Source organism: Populus alba, chromosome 12 (genome assembly GCF_005239225.2).
Source record: "Populus alba chromosome 12, ASM523922v2, whole genome shotgun sequence".
In the NCBI taxonomy this organism is placed as follows: Eukaryota; Viridiplantae; Streptophyta; class Magnoliopsida; order Malpighiales; family Salicaceae; genus Populus; species Populus alba.
Window position 1 is genome coordinate 9499315 of NC_133295.1, and position 22256 is coordinate 9521570.

At 33.7% G+C, this 22256-nt stretch overlaps 4 protein-coding genes and 1 pseudogene across 7 annotated transcripts; 3 read left to right on the top strand and 2 right to left on the bottom strand.

Moving 5' to 3' along the window:
* The first annotated feature begins 368 nt into the window (after positions 1-368).
* Positions 369-2243, top strand: LOC118044859 (transcription factor MYB92). Its single transcript, XM_035053339.1, has 3 exons — positions 369-501; positions 610-739; positions 1373-2243. The coding sequence occupies exons 1-3, from the start codon at positions 369-371 to the stop codon at positions 2241-2243; spliced, it is 1134 nt and encodes a 377-aa protein (XP_034909230.1).
* A 1565-nt stretch (positions 2244-3808) lies between these two features.
* Positions 3809-6538, top strand: LOC118044594 (uncharacterized). Of its 3 annotated transcripts, none has more exons than XM_035052964.2 (4): positions 3809-4320; positions 4452-4568; positions 4683-4976; positions 6246-6538. In XM_035052964.2, the coding sequence occupies exons 1-4, from the start codon at positions 3874-3876 to the stop codon at positions 6375-6377; spliced, it is 990 nt and encodes a 329-aa protein (XP_034908855.1). In that variant the 5' UTR covers positions 3809-3873; the 3' UTR covers positions 6378-6538. The 3 variants fall into 3 exon arrangements, with proteins under 3 accessions (XP_034908855.1, XP_034908856.1, XP_034908854.1); XM_035052965.2 differs by having other exon boundaries at positions 5474-6280; XM_035052963.2 differs by having other exon boundaries at positions 3810-4320; positions 6137-6538.
* Positions 6539-13930: 7392 nt separating this feature from the next.
* On the top strand, positions 13931-17110 carry LOC118044593 (transcription factor bHLH79). The gene is made up of 6 exons (XM_035052962.2): positions 13931-14316; positions 14908-15111; positions 15336-15401; positions 15685-15753; positions 15861-15938; positions 16777-17110. The coding sequence occupies exons 1-6, from the start codon at positions 14044-14046 to the stop codon at positions 16903-16905; spliced, it is 819 nt and encodes a 272-aa protein (XP_034908853.1). The 5' UTR covers positions 13931-14043; the 3' UTR covers positions 16906-17110.
* Positions 17060-18480, bottom strand: LOC118044858 (germin-like protein subfamily T member 2; annotated as a pseudogene).
* LOC118044592 (5-formyltetrahydrofolate cyclo-ligase, mitochondrial) lies at positions 18376-21950 on the bottom strand. 2 transcript variants are annotated; one of them, XM_035052960.2, is made up of 8 exons: positions 21647-21950; positions 21404-21544; positions 21001-21165; positions 19984-20025; positions 19815-19860; positions 19051-19121; positions 18789-18915; positions 18376-18707 (listed from the first exon to the last, which is right to left on the bottom strand). In XM_035052960.2, exons 1-8 carry the CDS (start codon positions 21912-21914, stop codon positions 18689-18691), a joined length of 879 nt encoding a protein of 292 aa, XP_034908851.1. In that variant the 5' UTR covers positions 21915-21950; the 3' UTR covers positions 18376-18688. The 2 variants fall into 2 exon arrangements, with proteins under 2 accessions (XP_034908851.1, XP_034908852.1); XM_035052961.2 differs by having other exon boundaries at positions 18376-18714; positions 21647-21948.
* Positions 21951-22256: the final 306 nt, after the last annotated feature.

Consider the following 22256-nt stretch of genomic DNA (forward strand, 5'->3'; position numbering starts at 1 on the left):
TAACACAGCAGGTGTTCAAAATGAATGCTTTTATTCTTCACGCATGTCAGTGGCAATGGTAGCTAGCATTCTCCTATATTTTTTTTTTCATATCATCCCAAGATGTCATGAAATTTAGTTGAATGTGAGCAGCTTCATGCTTTTCTTGCTTCCACGCTTGTTGTACCTTTAAACCCACATTCTTCCTCATCTCAACCTCTCAAAAAGCAGGGAAATAAATTTAAAAAAAAATAGCATTTTTCTGTAGAAAGCTTCGAGTTGCATCGCTATTATACCTCGATTAAACTTGTCTTTTTTTTGCCCCTCTCTTAGCTTGTTTTATTTTGTAATATCATCTTTTGATTTGTGACTTTGCATAAACAGATACGATGGTGAGACCTCCTTGCTGTGACAGATTGAATGTGAAGAGGGGTCTCTGGACTGCAGAGGAAGATGCGAAAATGCTTGCTCATGTGTCCAAGCATGGTACAGGGAACTGGACTGCTGTTCCAAAGAAAGCAGGTCGATTTACAGATACATGATGTTGATATGATTTGGATTACAGTTAACCTTGCTATAATGTTGAGTTTTCCTGTCAAACAGCTTTCCATAAACGAGCATGTTTTGCAGGACTTCAAAGATGTGGGAAGAGTTGCAGACTTAGGTGGACAAATTACCTGAGGCCAGATCTCAAACACGACAGCTTCACACCTCAAGAAGAGGAAATGATTATTAGGCTTCATGCAGCAATAGGTAGCAGGTGAGGTTTTCCACAAGCTCTCTTTTTCCCTTCTTGTGCCAAATTTTCACCACTGATCGATGCAGTTCTGCAACATAAAGCTTCATTAATAGAAATATTTTCTTACAACACTTCGTCAAACTAACATTTTAAACTTATAATTAGTTCCACTAAGAAGCAAACTTTATGTCCATCTACACTAGCGTTTGTTTATATAAATACATACATCGATTTTTATCTCCTTTTGAAAGCCATTTTCCAGCCTTCACAATTTCCCTGCTTCCTGGCCTCAATGACTTCTCGAATAAGCTGATTATTAGTTGCAAGCCCAGCTTTCTACTAGCCTAAGTTACAGTATATTCTCACCGAAGTTTCAGTCATTTAATCAGAGGGAAGAGTTCGATGAACAACGCTGTTAGCAGCCGTGCCAAAAGCACACAGGGGTGCGTTACATTTTTGTCCCCACAGCGTGCTGTTTGGCATCAGCTCTCAATTCTCAGTTGTAGCAAGCCATAACAAGCTTAACATCCGAGGAAGCCTGCAAGAGATGGAGTTTTTTTTTCTGACAGCCTGTTTCTGTAACAGTGGAAGTATAAAGACACACACTCTACTCTATCTCTATCTCTCTCTCATGGTTTCCCTTTCATGTTCCAGGTGGTCTATAATAGCCCAACAGCTTCCAGGAAGAACAGACAATGATGTGAAAAACTACTGGAACGCTAGGCTAAGAAAGAAGCTGTCTGAAATGGGGATAGATCCTGTCACTCATAAGCCGTTCTCTAAAATTTTAGCTGACTACGGAAACATCGGTGGCCTTGTAAAATCTGGGAGCAGAATTGGGTCACTCAGCAGAGGCCTAAAGAATGTTTTCACTTTGAAACCAGAGCAATATCCATTCACTCCTGAAGGAATCTCGAACATCAACAGCCATTTGATGACCACAACTGTACCACCTAAGATGGAACCAAACCAGGAATGTTTCTCGAACAATATGTATAACAATGACGCTAATGACAATCACTCACTAGATCTTCTTGATCAGCTTCAAGCCATCAGACTGGTGACGGAGGCCTCAAGTACTTGCACTGCGTATCAAACTATTCTAGCACCATGTATCCTTGATGAAGGCTCATTATCATCATCTTCGTCATCTACTTGCTCCACCGCAGCTCAAGAAAAATTCCCAACAAGCTTTAGCTGGTGCGATTTTCTTCTAGAAGATGAATATCTCCCTGGTGATCATCCACGTGCAGAACAGGAAAACGCAGCAGAATTCTCATCCAAGGACTTGACGAACCAAACACCGAATCCGAATGTAATGATACCGCAAAGTGTTCAATCTAATACCGAGGTTAGTGCTGGAGTTAACGGAATGGGTTTGGCACTTCAAAGCAACACTGGTTCTGATGATCGAGTTGCATCGTCATCGCCACAACACAGTTCATTTGTTGAAACTATCATGGATGGAGAAAGCAAGATATTCTTGGATTTTCCTAACTTGCTGGAGGAAATATTCTACAACTGATCAATTACTCAGTTCTTAAAACTTCAACCCCCCCCCCCCCCAATTTATGAACATGGATACTTTCTAGTTTCTCCTCATGTTAATTTTAGTTTTGAACAAGCTTTTGTGTCTGAATTTTCTGTAACCATTAATTAAACAAAGAGTGAATGGATGGATGTTTCTTATCACGAGTGTCTGAGAAGGGTCCATGCTTTCTCTTTTGAATTCCTTGGACGACAGCTCGTCTGCCATTCACGTGAGGATGAAATACATGTTTCATCCCTCAAGTATGAGCACTTAGTCAAATCAAGCCATGTAGCTTTTTAATGGTTAAAATGAGCCTCTTACTTCCGAGTTATTGGCAAGGATTTCATTCATCATCTCCATCACTAACAATCAACTATACAAAGTTTATGAAATAATGATAAATAATTTCTTAGTGTTCCAAGTATATGAATTTTTATTATTATTATTAATTTAATATCCATCTAGAAAATACTCTTTATATATTAAGAAATATTAAGTCAAGTATCGAATTGTATACTTAAAGATCTAAATGTACTAAAAAATATATTTCAAACAATATTCACATATTATTATTTTAACAAGTAAATATGTTGAGCCATTGGTTTGGCTGTTGTTGAGATTGCAAAATTGCTTTATTTCAAAAATATAGTTTTGATTGCACTTTTCTTGAAACTTTTTAAAAATGATTTTTATTTATGAATATAATTTTTTTTATTTAGTATTTATAAAAAGAATTAAATATTACTTTATATGTGTGTTTTTTTCTTTATTGAATTCCAAATTTCTTGTAAGTTGTAATAAATAAGGATACAAATCAACTCTTAAAGTGACTTGTTTTCATTAATTTAGAAGCAACTCTTTTAGTTTTAGTGTTTGGCACCGCATTCCACCAAAATTAAAAAAAAATATTGTTAAAAATTATTTTTTAAAATGTTTTTTTGCTAAAAATTAATTTTTTATATGTTTTAGATCATTTTAACGCACTGATTTTAAAAATAATTTAAAAAAATATATTTTTTAATGTATTTCAACATAAAAAATACTTTAAAAAACAACCACAACTACATTCCCAATCAGATCACTCGAAAATAAAATTTAAAGATAGCTCTAATTAGGTACTCTCTAGTATGACTTGCATTAAACAAATTCAATATAATTTTTTCTAGAAAGGCACACTTTGTGATTTATTTTTTCAAGCTCTAATAATAATATTTATTTTCTTCGTAAAAAAAATATATTTTCCAAGCTTTATTTTTATATATATAGCTTTATTTATAGCCTCGTGTAATGCTTTATTTAGTACTTTTATTGGTATTTGTCAATTCTTACTTGATATAAAAGGTGTGTTTGAGGCTTTTCTTAATCCTTTTAAAATTAATTAGTTCTAAATATAATTTTGAATTTAAGAAAGAAATTTATATCAATAACACTTGTTGTATTAACGGTATATGTGTCAATGTGCTGAGGGGGCTATGGAGGACTAAATCAATGATAAATAGAAAGTAGGGGGTCAAAAGGAGAAAAATAGAAAAGTTGATTGGAAATTTATTAAGCCAACGACAAGTGGTGTGTGTCTTTGAGTAACCAACCTGTAGCTTTTGTTCTGATCTACAAATCGAGCGAGATGGTGGCGATATCGCTGTACAGAGGGAATTTGCACAGCGTAGCAGACATCCCTCGTCGATGGCTAATGCCTGCCCCCAAGATTTCTCCTAGAGACTTCAAAACCCTTTTCCACCGCCGTTCCAAAGCTCTCTGTCGCCTCCGCTCCACCACCACCACTTCAAACCCTAATTCAAATCACTACGAGAAAGCCCCAATTGAACCTAAATTGGAAGCAGTAGAAGAAGAGATTGTTGCAAATAATAATGGTAAAGAAGCAGAACAAGCAGAAGATTGTAAAGGTGGAGGAGATGGAGGAGCTTCTAGTTCTAGAGAGGATGAAAAAGATGATGGTGGGTTGGAAGGCGCTGATTTCTCCATGAAGCCCGCTGATGATGCAGTTAATGGCGATCCGAATCCAAATAACTTGCAAAAACCCGACGACGTAGCTAATAACCCTAGCGTGGAGGTATTCGGATTTAAATCTTACCTTTTTTGTTCTTTTTAATTATTTGTATACTTCATTTTTTTATGATTTTGATAATTTGTTGTTTAAATGATAATTGCCATTCTTAAATTTTGTTGGCCCTTACTTTTTAGACAAAGAGCAATGCAAACGAGTTAGATGACGAAAAAGAGAAAAGGAAGAGAGAAATCGAGGACAAGTTACAAGTTTTAAATGCAAAGAAGCATAACCTTGTAAAAGCGTTGAAGCAGGTAACTCTGTGTCTTCTCTCTGGGCTTGATTAAGGAGTGTGAATCGATTTTTTTGCGCTGTTCTCTTCTTTTCCGTCCTTTTTGAACAATTGGTGAACTTGGAATGATTGACAGATCTTGAATGTGGAGGAAGAATTAAAGAGAAGAAATAGTACTCAAGGGATGCCGGTTCGCCCTTCTGTTCAACTTCAAGTGGATGTCTCAAATGACTCTGGATCGATGACTAGGCATCCTACTCCTAGGATGGGCTCTGAGGCGAATCCTGGTGGTGATATAGAAGGGGGAGAAGCTGAAGATATTTCAAATCATAACACTCATTCACGTCATGTACATAGAATGAGCAGTACATCTCCTTCTCCCTCATCTGAGTCTCCTCTTAGAAGGCCTCCCTATATTCAGCCCAATGCGGTAACATAAATATACTCTGCTACAACTACAATTTGCCTCATTCTATTGATATTCCTGTTTGTGTTGCAGTTCATTCAAATTAAATTTCCTTTCTTTCCCTTTTTTTGTTTAATTTTTTTATGGGCCGTTGTTAGATATTAGTGAATTACATTCAGAGAGATTTTCAAGTAGTAAGTAGAACGAGGCCACAAAATAGATTGCTAACCAAACCCTGCACGCCCTAATCCCTTGAGCTGGCCACAGGTTGCTATGGGTTTATGTTTAATAGACATTCAGTTGGTCTGGACCTTCCATATAGATGTTTATAAAAACTATTAAGGGTAGTCAGTATTGAGGAAGAAAAATCACCTGAAAAAAATATGTCAAGAGGGTGAAGTATATTATTACAGATTCCAAGGTTGTGTTTTTTATATTCTGCCATCTAGACGATCAGAGTGATTGGACAGTGTGCTATAACGCCAAAATTATTAGTTGTTTGCACACTAATGGTTTTGCAGGGGTGCTAAATGCCAAAGACAGTTGGCTTATTAGAGATGGATGAATTCAGCACTGGTTTTCCCTTTGCAACTTGGGTTGATGATGGCTATCAATAGTTTGATAGGAGAGCCAGACATGGGAGGCTGAAAAATATTGTCAACACGAATTACCATGAATTTGCTGTCTTGTGAACATAAAGGTTATTTAAGAGAAGTATGATTAGTCGACATAGGCATGTTATTATATGTTAACAGCTTTATCAGAGATTGTTTTATTCATATTGTGGAATTTAAAATGGCATAGAATTATAATTTAACGTGGCATATCTTTCTTGAATAAACAATTATTCAATTAGGCTTCGTAATAAATTAATTATGTGGATATTGTGAAACTTGAAATGGCATAGAGTTGCAAATTAATTTAACTTTTATCCTCACTTGAACAACAATATTTCAGTTAGGTTTCCTTGAAATTCATCAGTACACTTCATTAAACACGCTCAGGCTAAAATGTTTTGCATTGAGTCAAATCAAGAGGTGTCATGCGTAGCATGTATTTATGATTGGATTATCTTAAGACATCCTATGCCAGGTTTTTATTTTGCTATACCTTCTCCACCTTCAGTATCTTATATTGATGTGTACCACTTGCTATTGATTTTCAATTACTGAAATCATTTGCAGGTTCCACACCCCTCTAGATCTGGTTTGGGAACCTCTGTTAGTCCATCACGATTTGCTCCAACGGGGCACCATGGACATCCTTTAAACTTACCTACATTGTCTGTATCAGGCACATATTATGCCGCATCCTCTCCTTCTCCGGCAGCATCTGGTGGTACTTCAGCTTTTAAAGATGCTAGGCAACCAAGTCCATGGAATTAGAAGCTTCACAAGAACATCATTGTACACAAGCTCTATTTGACTTTGGACATATTCAGCTTTAGTGAGGTGGGCATCCTTTGTGGTCCCATTTCTATCTTGTGGCAAGGCGCGAGCTTGAAATCTGAAGCTTCCTAAAATGGCCCATTCATGTAATGAAACCCAATTTTGCTTGCCAACCTATGTAGTCAAAGGTGACAAGAATCCGACTTCTCTGGTGTGTGTGTGTGTGTGTGTGTGTGATCATCATTCTTTGTAGATGCAGCTTCACCTCTTGATTCCTGGTTTTAGGGGATAGCCAGCCCTAATTGGAGTATTTCTTGTAGGCTTTAGTCCCTCTTGTCCTAACAGCTGAGCTTGGGACAACCAAATAATAGTTCCCTTCGATAACAAGTTAAGAATTTCTAATTAATTTCATAAATAAAGATTAACCATAATAATACTAAAATAACATTCAATTTTTCTCATGTAATTACCTTTCGATGGTTTTGAAAATTTTATATTAGGATTGTTAATAGCCTTTATAAAATACGTATAACATGTGTATTATATTTTTATCTTGCCCAAACAAATGTGAATTATATGTCAAAATTATATACAACCATTACGTTTTGAGGCTGTATATTTTTTTTACTAATAAATAAAATTTGATTTTCTTAAGACATGCAAGCACACATATATGTGTCATTAATTGTATCAACACAATTCTATATGAAAAACTATAAATATTAGATTGTAAATAATTAACAACATTTTGTTTACAATTTATATTTGCCATTAATGAATAAGAACTACATTTGAGTTACCTTGAAATGATTATATATATATATATATATTGGATTCATCATAATTTCACATGGAGTGTTTTTAAATTTAGGGTTTTTTGGTTCTATAACATCTACTACAAGCAAATATATCATCTTTAAGACTTCATCGAAACATCTACTAACAGTTTAATTCAAATATTAAAATTTTTCTTGAACTTGGGTTTTAACTCATACTGTGTCTCTAAATTATAGCACAAACTTTGCAATATTGTTGTATCCATCCTAAACATATGGATACATTGTTTTCAATGTCTTTTTAAAAGTTCAATCAACCATATCATGCATGTGTTGTATAAAACTTTTTAGGGTTTCTTATGCACATAATTAACATAATGCATGTTTACAGCTTTGGTTGTGCATATATGTAGTTTTTTTAGGGTCAAAGTATCGCCTCCAAAATGATTTGTCATCCTCGTTATTATCATTGTTATCGTCATCATCATATTTATCTCCAACATCATCAATACCATTAGAGTCATCACTACAATCACCACTACCATAATTAATATGATCAACAACATGATTCATTATATCTTTATAATCATCATCAAAATATTTTTCAAATATAGCATTAAACTTTGTAGCTTTTGTACCTACTAGGACAAATGAATAAACAAATATATAATGTATTGTTATATTCTATATAAAACACCATAACACTAACCACACATATATGAAGTTCATAAAAAATTATTAAACAATTATATAAAAGTTTAACTTGTGTTTTTTTTATATGGGCTTTTTAAGTATAAATATTTATAATACTAGTAGTTTTTCATAAAGACTTTGCAATTTTGAATGTTTTAATAAAGGTATTCATACCTTATATAGAATAGAGTAAAAGTTGAATGTTGAGACTCAAAACAATAAAATGTTAGGTGTAAATTTTAGTATCATTGTATTGTGTCATTTATTGTTGGAATTATTTTATCTGGTTAATAGTTATTGATTTGTAAATATCACTTTGTTTCTCTTTAGTTTTTAAATTGTCTTCTACCTTTAATACAAAGCTTGTGAACAACTATAAGTGTTTTTATTTTTGTTGTTTTTATATAGCTTCTTCAACCTAGTATCTCTTTAACTTCTCCATATGGCTTATATTGTGTTTGACATTGTCATACCTTCCATATCAATTCATGATATACCTATCATTTCACTCCATTTTAGTGCATATAAGATAACTAGTGGAATCATACAAGATTTAATTATTGGCTCTATTTTAGCATGAAGTACGCCTTTGTCACCATATTTTTATCTTTAATCGGTGACCAAGCAAACCAAAACATAAATTGGTCCCTCAACTTCTTTCTTTTTGTATTAGGCCTTTGCAAATTTTGATTTTTTTTTTTTGTATTTTGAATTTTTTGAAAAAAAGTAACTTTAACATCAACTTAAAAAGCACGTTGAGTACTGAATACATAGAAGAAAAAAACGTTGTAAGTGACGTGAATACGTCAAATATATATAATTTTGATTTTTTGTTGTTTTTTTGCTATTTTTGGTTTTTTTTCAAACATTTATAAAAAAATAAATAGGAACAAGCTGAAAGCTTTTTATCTCCTCTTATTGTATCAATGAATTTGTCTTTCATTTCTCAGCTTCCAATGATCGAAATGTAATAAAAATGAAGTCATGGACCTAAATATAAAATCATAAAATAACAAGAACCAAATAATACATAAAATTAAACTTTAGGGATGAAAATGAGAATGGTATGGTTATTTATTTATTTTTATTTTGATTCTTATTCTTTCAAAAAAAAAAATACATATAACATTAAATTTTATTTCATGAAATTGATCTTTAATTCAATTTTGAATTTTCTCATATACTTTGCATATGTGGAGGGATATAAAGAAAAGCAAATCCTAACACATAAAATGATGTCAACATAACTTGTGATGATGAAATTGAAAGAAATAAAGTTTGATGACTGAAATGCAAGAAAAATATAAAATTATTACTTGAATGGTGTTGTCCATAATGAGTCATATCTACCGCTACAACAATCAATAATAAAACCACATATTTTTTTAGTTGTACTAGATCATTGGCCCATGCTTTTCTACGAATCAGATTAATTTATTTTAATGTACAAAAAAAAGGTTTAAACATTACTAATGTTTTCTCTCGTAGAAAAAAGTCTAAATCATGGAATGGTTAACTCAATGTGACCTCGATCGACATGAAATGTCAAAAGGCAACATTAACGACTAGTAAAAACATATTTTGACTCAAAAATAATTCAAGATGACATTTAAAAAAAAATTGAGATAATAACTTATTGGATCAACCTAAGTCATCTTGCCAAATTCATGACCTATGAAATATAATTCTTAATCAACTCAATGTTGAATGATGAAATTGAAAAAAAAAACATAATTAAAAAAAGAATAAAATAACAACCCAAGTTAACTTATCAAATCCACGACATGGGGCATGAAACCAAGATAACCTTATACAAAGTAAATCAAAATAAATTATAAAGTTCAATTCCTAATCAATCCAATTTTGAAAGATGAGATTGAAAAAAATCAATTAAAAGAAGGATAAAAAACAACATAAGTCAGCTTAAGTTAACTTGTCAAATCCACAACCTGAGTCATAAAATCATGATAACCTTGTAAAAAAGTAAATTGAAATAAATTATGAAGCTCAATTCTTAATCAACTCAATGTTAAGGGGTGAAATTGAAAAAATCAATTAAAAAGATATAAAAAATGACCTAAGTCAACTGAGGTTAATCCGCTAAACCCATGATTCGGGTTATGATACTAAGATAACCTCATAGAAATTAAACTAAAAAAATAATTGAAATTAGCCTGTCAAATTTGCAACTTGGGTCATAAGATTAGTATAGCCCTATATAAAGTAAATTAAAATAAATTATGAACCTTAATTCCCAGTTAACTCGATGTTGAATGATAAAATTAAAAAAATTCAATTAAAAAGGGACAAAAAATAACTCAGATCAACTCAAGTTAGCATGCCTAGTCCATGTCCTAAGTGATGAGAACATTATATTTTCATAAAAAAAAAAATTGAAACAAATTATGAAGTCTAATTCTCAATCAACTTAATGTTGAAGTATGAAATTGAGAAAAAATAATTAAAAAAAGAACCAAAAAATGACTAGAGATAATCTAAATTAACCAGATAAACCCATGATTCGAGTTATAATACTAGGATAACTTCATTGAAATCAAACTAAAAAAATAATCTGGGTCAACCCGAGTTACCTTGTTAAACTTGCGACTTGAATCATGAAACTATAATAACCTCATATAAAGTAAATCAAAATAAATTATATAGCTTAATTCCTACTCAACCCAATGTTAAAGGATGAGATGAATAAAATATCAATTAAAAAAGAACAAAAAAAAAACAACTTAAGTAAACCCTAGTTAATCTATTAAATCCACGACTTAAGTCATTAGACTACGATAACCCTATAAAAAATAAATTAAAATAAATTAAGAAGTTCAATTCTCAATCAATCTAATATTGAAAGATAAAATTTTTTAAAAAAAATATATATATCAATTAAAAAAAAAGACACAAACAACAACCTAAGTCAACTTATTTGGTTAACCTATCAAATCTATGATTAAGATCATGATACCAGGATAACCTCATAGAAATCAAACTAGAAAAATGACTCGTGTCAACCTAGACAACCCTACTATATACACAACAAGGGTCATGAGATTTGGATAACCTCATATAAAAAAAAAATCAAAACAAATTATAAAGCATAATTATCAAACAACTTATTGTTAAAGAATAAAATTAGGAAAAAGCTTAATTTAAAAATGACATAATAAAAAGACCTGAGTCAACTCATAGTAACCTCGCAAAACTCATAATCTAGGTCATAAGACCGAGATAACCTAATAGAAAGTAAATTAAAATAAATCTTGAAACCTAGTTCCTAATCAACCTAATATTAAAGAATAAAATTGAAAAAACAAATCAATTAAAAAATATATGAGTCAGCTAGAATAACTCGCTAAACCTACAACACTTGTAATTAGATTAAGATAACCACATAGAAATCAAACCACAACAAATCATAAAACTCAATCTCTAATAAATTAAATGTTGAATGATAAAAAAATAATATTTTAATGAATAGTATTTTGTAAGGTCGTGCACAATAAAAGCACCATCTTTTTTAGGCTTTTTGTTAACTGTATAATATTCAATTTTATTAATTATTTATATATTTTTATCAACTAAAATTGGATAAAAAAAGATTTAACATCATTATAAAAATATAAGAAAATGTTTTAAAAATTTTATGTATAGGAAATCTTATATGGTAGATGCTTATTCATTTGAAATACTTGATTGTACTTGATTTTTAGAAAACAATACTATAAATTATATAACATGATTTGATGTTTTTTATTTATAAAGAACTTAATTGAAAAATAATGAAACTATAAATGAAACATAGTTTTACTTTTATATTAAAATAAACTTTTAAACAACTTAAGGAACTTCCAAATCAATTGATCTTATATAAGAAATGTAAGCCCTACTCTGAAAATCAAAAAACTAGTGTTAATAGAAAAATTCTCAATTGAAAGAAATAATAATTAAAAAGGGGGATGGCTAAAAGCTTAAATATTTTGTGTTGGATGTATTGAAATATTGAACTTTTAGAGTTAGCTAAATTGGAAAGAATTATGCAAGTTTAATGTTTTAAATGATGTTAGGAATGCCTAAATTTGACTATCATTTTTGTAGTTGTGGTATGTGTTAAATGTGGGAAATGTAGAAAATAGATAAATTGTATAGACTTTGAAGTTTTATATGCTTGACAAAAATGAGTAAATATTTATAATGAATTAGTATGTGAAACATGAATATTATTATTGGGCGGTGATGTTATAAGAATTAATTTGAAACTCGAAAATAAAATAGATTTATATGAGGATTCAATGTCATAACATGGATATTCATTTATGGAATTAGATATTAATTAAAGTTTGAAGAGTATGTGGATATTAAGTTGGAACCTTTAATGTTAAAATTCTAGATGAAATGAAATTGAAATAAGGAGTTTAATGGATGTATAGGAATTTATAAGCATGCTTGAGATTAGTGTTGAATGTTATAATAAGGATTATTAAATGTTTAGTTGTTTTGAGGTATATATTGAAATTTTGAAATGTGTGAAATTATGTGTTGGGTAAAATTGATTTGTAGATAAATAGTTGGGCGTATAGGTGTAACATCCCTAGTTTTTAAACACATATTTGGTTATTTAACCATGACATGATCATGTAAGATGAGATGCTTTTTTTTTCTTCTAAACACATCAATATTAATCATTGCAAATAATTATTCATTACAACAATATCTTTAACAAACCAAATAGGCAATCCTCGATACTAATGATCCTTTTTGCAAATATCTTCATTATATGATATTTATAATGACTTGCAATATTTTATTTCAAAGTTACTTCTTATTATTTTCCACACATATAATGCAACTTCGAAGTCTTGATCTTTTCCACCAAGGAATCCTTCATTATTCTCATCCCAAATTGATAAGTCCTAAAATCTAAAATGCTTAAAAATAAGGTTTATGTGTTATATAATTAGCTAATCTCTTAGTTCAAGTAACTCAATCCATCATCCCTAGTCAAGGTGTCTGGTGACTTGATATGAAAATCTCAGGGAACTGATAACTTGTAGTAGGTGATGTCTAATAAGTCAAGATAACCAATAGTTGTGGTAGTAGCAGGGATGTAGGGCTAAGGCGACGAAATGCGGACTCTTTGATGATAAAGTTAGTAATTTTGTAAAGAGAGAAAGTGCAATGGTATTTTAAAAAGATAGACTGTGAAAATATATATGTTGAAAATATTAAAATAAAGATATTATGAACCTTGTTCTTGAAAGATTCATGAGATATTTATAGCCTATAAGTTTTGTCATTTTATAAAGGGGAAGAGTGAAATGTAATTTCACCTTTATGATATTTTGAATTATATTCTATTTAAAATAATATATATTGGATTGGTATAAATATTAAAATACTCAATGAGATTTTAGAAAAATTTTCAAAAAAAAGTTGAGCATGGACAAGTTATCTGAATCTATTAGAGGTTAAAAAAATATAAACCCAAACATGTTGCGTATAAAAGCTCATGAAGTCGGGCTCTTCTCAGAAGAAGTGTACATGAAGAGGTTATGCATATGTTAAAGGAGGCTTATATGTTAAAGGAGGCTTATAGGGGGGGGTTTAGGCCATTAATCATGAGTTTATCATGAATTCTCTTAAAAAGCACATTTTAAAGCAACTTTTTTAAAGAGACAATCCATGATTTTTCTATACTTATTATGGATGAAAATATTATATAAAATAAAGTAAAATAGCAATAATAATTTTTATGTTTTCAATGATAGGAACCAAGCTATCACTTTACCCTAGTAGAAGGGTTAAGCCTTCGATCACAATAAATTAAAACTTAGATAATAAATAGATTATCACAATTAGAAGCAAGGATAAATAAATTGAAAAATGAAAAGTATACAAGTGAAAATAAAGAAGGTATTCAAGTATGAAGATTTTCTCTGGGGATGGACGTAAAGATTTTCTAAGAGGATGGTCGTAAGAACCTATTTTTTTTTTAAAAAAAAATGATTGATTCGAATTAATTTATGTCCTACACCCTTATTTTCTAAAAAAAAAAAAAATAAACTAAGGAAAAGATATAAAAAGAAGGAAAAGCCTATTTGTGACATGGACAAAAAAAAAAACCTCCAGTCTGAGCTTGACGAGGCATCAACTTATAGTCCACTGGCACACGCTGACGCTGTCTTCTTTCTGGTGAATCCAATCAAATCCAATCCAATCCAATCCAATATGGATCCTCCATTGATAAACGAGAAGTCCTTCTCTGCGGCCAACCCATCTTCCTACTCATTAACTGAGATTTGGCCTTTTCCACCTTCTTCTTCAACTGCTTTGGGCCTCCGGATGGCTAATTTGGCCGACCGAGATGGGTTCGTTGACGAATCCACTGTGACCGAGCAGAGGGGTGGAAATGGAAATGGAAATAGGAAGGCTAGAGATTTGAGTTCCGAGGAGGATGACTCATCCATAATGGTTTCTACCACCACTAGTGCCCATGATTTGGTTCGTTTCTGCTTCATTTTCTTGTCTCTTTTGTATTTTTTTTTTATTCCTTTTGTTTGGTTTCTCAGAAAAAGGGAGATGTTCTGTTTGTTAATTTGCTTTTTTTAAGCCTGAACTGATGAATGTGCAAACTTTTTCTGGAAAATGGAAGGAAAAAAAGAGAAAGGAGACTTTTATATATATATATATATATATAGAGAGAGAGAGAGAGAGTGCCACTCTTTATACTTGTGTATAAAATGGGGAAAAATAAAGAGTTAGATTTTCAGTGTGGGATCTGTTAACTGGGAATTAATTTTTATTCTATTTACTAGCTTTGCATTTGAAATGGGTTGTTGGTTTTTATTTATGCAATTGAACTACTTTTCTTCCGCGCATGAACCTGTGATCTGTACAAGTTGCTGAATTGTCTTTTCCCTTGTTTATCTGTGCTTACAATTCCTTTTTCCGAATGGAGCTTGCGGTTGTTACTTTATTGATTGAGATTTTCAGCTTTTTGGACTGAAGATGTTAGGTTAGGGGATAGAAATGAACTATTTTCTTGAACTGGAAATGATGTATGTCTGTACCTTTTCATTGTGTTTGTGACAGAATGATTTGAATGGTAAGCGGAGGAAAATTTCGGGGTCAAGGAATGAAAACAATGATTCAAGAGCTCAAATAGAAGCAAGTTCTGCTGCTAATAACAAGCCAGCTGAACCAAGCAGTAAACCATCTGAGCCACCTATGCAAGACTACATTCATGTCAGATCAAGAAGGGGCCAAGCGACTGATAGCCACAGTTTAGCAGAGAGAGTAATTTGCTTAAGCCCTCTTTAATTTGCTAATTTTTAAATCGTTTCTCAATTTGAAAAAGAATGCAGTAGGACTTTCATGTAAAATGGATTCAGGTTGATATGAAATTGTAATCATTTTACTAGACTGTTGCTTCTTTTTTTTTTTATCTGTTTGAACCTTCAGAGTTTAAATGGTGGACATTTTTTAAACCTGCTGCTTACTATTAGACTTGCTTTTGGCAGGCTCGGAGAGAGAGGATTGGTGAGAGGATGAAGATACTCCAAGATTTGGTCCCTGGGTGTAATAAGGTGCTCATTTGTCTTGCTGGTCTTATCTTAGTCATTTTACCATAGTTCTGCAAAAAAAATTCTTAGGAAAATTTAAAGAAAAGGCCGAGGTAGGCTGAGGATGAATCTGTTACCTGGTCTCTGTTGTATTCCAAACTTCATGCCTCATAATTTAGCCATCCCATAACAGACATTTTGGAAGATGGAAGGTGTCAGCTGAAATTCCTCATTTTTTATTTTTTATTTTATCAGAATCACAATCATTTTTTAACACAGTTCACATATGGATTATTCTTTTAACAAGGTCATTGGTAAAGCACTTGCCCTTGATGAGATAATTAATTACATCCAGTCACTCCAGTGTCAGGTTGAGGTAGTATCCCCATCTTACAGTGCTTATTGCTAGTTCAAGACTATTTTTTCCTTTCTATTCTGTTGAAGTTGAACGTAGATTTATACTTCTTAAATTTGATTTTATAGTTCCTCTCAATGAAGCTAGAAGCAGTAAATTCAAGGATGAGCACGAGCCCCGCGATTGAAGGCCTTCATCCAAAATACGTAAGTAGACATAACATGATTGAGCACTTGACTTTTACATCATCACATAATTGATTTACCATTGTATGAGAGGTAGTTTCTGGCATCTTTCTTACAATTGCTCTGCCATTGTTGATTCCCATGTAATAACTATGACCACCTAGAAAATAAGAGCGTCATTGATACTGCTGCATCTAATTGGTGAGTGATTGTCAAAATTGGATATTCACCCACTCCGTATCAATTTTAAATTCTTACCAACTAATTCCATCTCGGATCCCTGTTATTGAGGACGGATGAGCCTTCAGTTTAAAAACAAAAGCTGCTTTGTTTTTATTTTTCATCTATTTGTAAAATTTCAGTTGAAGGTTTCTCTATGTAGTAGTTATGAAAGCCTGCCCGGAATTCTGATTGTTAGGCAATGCTGCCACTGTGCCAGCATTTAATAGCTTGCACAGAATCTAAACAAGTTAACATCTTCAGTTTTCAGTATTTCTGATGTCTAAGAACAAGGATCAGTAATAAGGTTTTGTATATGGTGTACATAGGAGAGATTGCACTAAAGAAATATTGGATCCCAACTGCTGTTGCCCCAGTTTCGGAATGTAGGTTGAGAGGTTTGCATTTGGAACACAAAAGGCAGCCAAGAGAGTTTGCTCGTTGTGAGAGCAATCTTAACCTCATCCTTGGTTGTATTTGTCAATCTCATACTGTATTCTTCCAATTGCTCATGTCTTTGAACAAGCAAACAAATGAAATTTCTGATGACATCACAAAATCCAGTGAGTAGAGCTGTGTCAGTAAACACTTCTGTTAGTTTTTTCTGTCATGTGATTTGTTCAATGATGGTTTGTTGTAGCTTGGTGCACAGCCATTTGATGCTACTGGAATGATATTTGGCCCACAACCAACAAGAGACTATGTTCAAGGATCCCAATCCGAATGGCTACATATGCAGGTTGGTGGAAGTTTTAAAAGAGCAACGTAATCAAGGAACTAGATTTCTTCAGTTTATTGAGAAGAAATTTGTTATTTGCTTCCACCTTAGATGCAGAAAGGTGTTTGTGATATCTGTGACCATCACTGAAGTTGTACTATCATCTCATTTGTAGAAAATACATCTAATCTTTAATTGTATCATATCATCTGACTGAATTCAGTAATGGATATGTGAGAACTAGTTCAGAACCAAACTTAGATTTTATGATATCAATTACACGTCATTTCCTACTTGGAATGCCTTGCTTAACACATCACCGGGAATTGAGGTTTGACACAAATAGAGTTGTTGGGACGATGGCTGACCCAGGCAAGTGACTGTTGAAAGCTGTGAAAAGGAGGGCGTTCTCTTCTCCAACGTTCAGCTGAGAGTGACAAGACCCCTAGGAACAACAAACGTCTGCCCAACAGTCAATACTTTGGAGTGAAAGACATTGCTAGTTGTTACAAATCCTACAAGTAGCTTCCCCTCAATGACCACACCAGTCTCGGTTGCACGAGGATGTGAGGGAGGCGGGTTTAATCCTCCAGGGGCAAAGTCAACTCGGTTCATGGAAATTCCAAGAGTATTGAGGCCAGGAAAGGCAAGGACATTTGCTGGAGTCACAGACCGACCAAATATGTTTGTTTGTGTTTCCCTCCTCGATGAACCCATCGAAGAACAAATCATCTGAAGTTACTTCTGCCTCAGGTTTACAAGGGAAGCCATTTACAGATATGGGGGTTTTAAAAGTCTTCAACACAGAAATCCTGCAGTTGATCATGGTCAGCTGGGTCGATATGCAGGGGAAGAACCAACAACCCTAAATGGTGGCAAAGAAATCATGGCAGGCAGGGACTTAGGTTACGGAAACAGGAGGTAGTTTGGAGAAGGAAGATCGGAGAGTGTGCTAGCGAATACAGTAATAATCAAAGATCACGGTTATTATACATTGCTCGTTATCTCCTCAGAACCCCATTAACAATCTTAGTTTCTGATATGTGTACGTTGATGACCAATAAAAAATTGGTGAAGTTGGTAGACTTGTGGCATGAGTAGCATGAAAAACTACACCAAGACGGCCAAAGAAATGGACTTAAACAAATGGAAAGCTTGGAGTTCAGACATGTTAAACAATGGCGATCTCTGTTATTTTCCAGAGTTGAAATGGTCATTGACAATGAAACAACGCATAAATAAAGTGACTTCCATGAACCATCGTTAAGAGGAAATGTAATGGGGGAAGGAAGACTCTTCATGAGCCAAAATTTTCAACCACCAACTCAATTGTGCTACACTAAAGCCGATGGGATCAGGTCATGCGTCACAAAATAAAAGGAAGCATCCAATTTGGGATTCCAGGAGGAGAAGCTACTCCTTGAATAAACGACATTGTGACCAGACTTGAAAAAATGATCACCATTATTTGTCAGCATTCAATTTACTTCCCTTTTATACAGCAAAGAGCTCGTCAAACAATGAAAAAACAAAGTATCAAGAAGGTTCGTTAATTATTCCAATACTCATTTCCAGTATCTCAACTTTGTTAGTTGCCCATGGCAAATACAGATCATGCCAACCCATTTCACATCAAGCACTGTTTATAAGGACCAAATGTCATGTTCCTTGGACAACCAATCATGGCCTCTCATTGATGGCATATCTGAAAGTTTAATCCTATTCCAATTGCAGAAGTCTAGCATTGCAAGCCTTAAAAATATAAGATCCTCGTCATGTTACATGCCAACCAATTTAATTTCTTGAAGGCATTGAAGAAGATTGATGTGGTGTTTCAAAGTCCAAAGTCAAATCTGCATTCTGGAAATGTACACTAATCATGATACTAGAAAGTTTAACCCAACTCGTTAATAGAAGAATATAGGCAGCAAAACCTGTTTAAGGCAGCTTGGCTAATGGGAATCACTCCAGCTGGGGACACAAGAACATCCACCGGTACATCATTCAAAGTTACCGGTATAGCTCCATCATCTATGATTTGCAGAGAATATGAAAGTGCGACTACAAAACAACAGCACGTTGTTTAAACAGAAAATAGAAACAAACAAAACAAAATCATCTGTCAAATGATTGTATTTATAAAGGAAACAAACAAGTTTTCCACATCATACTACAAAGAGGTGACCAAGTGAATACCTAAGAGGGGTTGCCTCCAATCTCTCTCCTTTGCAAGTTCTTGATACTTCCTCAGGAAAGTGTCATAATAACTAGGATTTTTCAATGCACATATAAACAAGAAAATGCAAAAATTAAAGAAAGATATAATTTGGTTGCAAATATTATGTTAGCAAAGTATAGAAAGTATGCATTGGAAAAGTGTGCAGGCCACAGTAACAAGAGCTTATGCACAGTCAGATGTGCTCGCTAGGTTAAAATTGTGATTACTGTTCTAATAGCCACGCAATTGGATTCAGTAATTACTGTGAGAGACCAAAAGTAATGCCCTAAATCTCGTGGCTGAAGCATAGCCTAGTTGATAGCTGCAGCTCTCCAGTAGAAGAGGTTCAAATTGGATGCCCCTCCCTTAAAACTGTCCAAAATAATACCCAAATCCCAGTACTATGTCAGTTCAGACTTTGCAACTTCCATGCTATTGGCTTTTAGAGGGTGTGGTTAAGGCTCCCATTTCTGTGCCATATGCTTAGTGGCTTCTCACCACATGTAACTTGACTATCATCCTAATATCATGGCTGATTTTATCCAAAAGGAAAAGTGAGGTTAAATCTCCAAACATCCAAAGCAAGGGTTTGGAAGAAATCTGGCATCATACCCACGGCTTTGAGATACAGATTGAGAGGGGGGGGGGTGTTCTAACAAGTAGATAAGACATCCAAACAGTTCAGGTCACAATACTTCATATAGACTAAAATAGAAGCATAGGCTACGATGCACAAGCTCACCCTCCACCACGGCCCAAGCGTCTTCCAGATTTATCAAATGCAAGTCCTGCCAACATAAACATGACATACATTATCTACTAGAATTTTCTTTTGCTAAAATTTCTTGTATGTATTTGCAGAGGAATGGTTGAGACAAAAAAAAATAAAAACAAAACAAACAAACAGTTACCAGGCAGGAGGAACAAATCAACTGGGTCATTTGCCTGCATAACTGCACCAAGAAGGATCATCTTGAATGTGAATTGTTATCAGATATAAAGCAAAAATGATTATATGAATCAATAAGTGTCTGCAATCTATTTCTAGAGGCAATGCCTATAATTTAACACCAGCATTGACATGGATGGATGTTAGTACAGATTATATGACTGAGGTTTTCAGGAAGCTGATATTCTCAACCTCCTCCTGAGCACAGTCATCCCTCCTTGAACCCAAAAACAGAAGGAAAAGGATCATTGTTCAGAAAATTTGTGGTCTAATGCTCACAGAAAAATGTGTCAAATCATAGCAAAAATTACATACTTCCTCAGCACCTTGCCCCCTTTGATCCTCCAAACCCAAAAAGCATGTTAGAAGCAACTTATCTGGGGTATTCGGATGCACTCACCAGCCAGAGATCAAGAAAAGCCTGGTCCAAAGCCTCCCCCATTTGGCCTCTTGTTTATTTGTCTCTAAACTGAACTAAACAACTCTCAATTGTTTCCAACTTTGCCAACTACTTAAAGAACAAAGGAAGCCAGTTGGCAGGGAGAAAGCCTAGTTGCAAAAGATAAGGTTTGTATAGAGTCTCTCACCATTGAGGACAAGTTTATAAATTAACTGCTGCATACCAGACATCTATATTTGATGCTAATGAATGAACGGCAAACTGATTTCCTTTCTTTAAATCACAAAAACTAATTGAAGGGAATTCTCTAGATTTGAGGAGGCAATAGTTGGCGATCAAAAATTCAGAAGTTCTACTTCTCTGCTAACTAAGGAGCAAGTACAAATTTCCAAAGCAAACAATCATATAAACAATAAGAACTCAAACCCTGACCTTCCCTCAGAGAGAAGAAAGGGCTTCAAATTATTCCTTTTCTCATACATTCAATCAGAGAAGGAAAAAAAACACAAACAATCTGTAGCACAGGGACGTCAGGGTTTATTTTTTGGACTGTAAGAAGATATTGTGTACCACACATACCATCTTCCCGTGCATTTCCATGTTGATCTACTGGAGCTGGTTCTAGAATATCCATAGAGTTTGCAATTAAATCATCCATACTTGAAATGTTGAGCATTCGCATGTGGCTATTCTTGTCCTCCACACGCGGAACATAAAGCTTTTTTGCATTCTGAGCTGACCCATCTAGAGTTCAAGAAAACATATAAGAAGTCCACCCCCATCTAGGATAGCTCATAAAAAAGTTACGAGGAATCATATTCTGCACAAGCTTAAGAGGGATTTTCCTCACATACAAAAAGCATCAAGTCAAGAAATTGTTTATTCTACTAACCCTACCTTATAGCATTCTCGAATTTACGTCTCTATCAAGGTCATTGTATTGACAATTTTGAGAAATTAAAGAATACACAGACAGAGCTACCTTTGGTTGGATTTTGCAGGATTTGAGACAACAATTTTGAAGTGTCAACTTCACGCAGGGCACTACAAGTTATATAAGCACACAGCCTCTGGCTAGATTTAAACCATGGAGCTTCCAAAACAAGACTTTGAATTGCATCGTCTGATGAAAACCCAGATGAGAATTAGCCATGAATGTATCAAAAAATAATGATTTTTATTACGATACGGTAAGGGGGGGGGGGGAAGATGGCCTTGATGGTACCTTCTTGAGATCTGAGGGAAGGGTCCATGGACTTGAGGGACTTGCGGACTTTGGATCGAAGGACCTGTTTCTGCTTGAATATTCCGTCGAGATTGGTGGCGGTGCTCATTGTGCCAGGCGAACACAGAGAAGCGTCGGCTAGGCCTAGAAGTGGCTTCTTGGTGAATGCAAAATGTTGTGAAGGTGAAGGAGAAGGTGGTAAGAATGAGCAAGATGGATGAATCATTAACAATTCCTTAACCCTTAGTCGAAGCCCACTTCTCCACATTATTATTTTGCACTGCTACTCCATATCCTATTGCTATTATTTTTATTCATTATGTCTAGACGCCACATCAGATCTTCTCTTCTACTGTGTTGGTCCACCTAGTAGTATGTCATCGAGTAATCTTCCACTTTAAAAAAAAATAATTAGAAGAAATAAATTTTATGTTAAATTTTTTTATTATTATTATTTTCGAATCATGGATTTTATATTTTTTTCATTTTGTATATATTTATTTTTTTAAAACGAGTCCTAAAAATCCAAAATTGTCGTTCGAGGAATTCATTACAGAAAGATGTTCGACAAATCCAAAAGAGCTAAATATAGCAGCGAATGTTGTCGAAG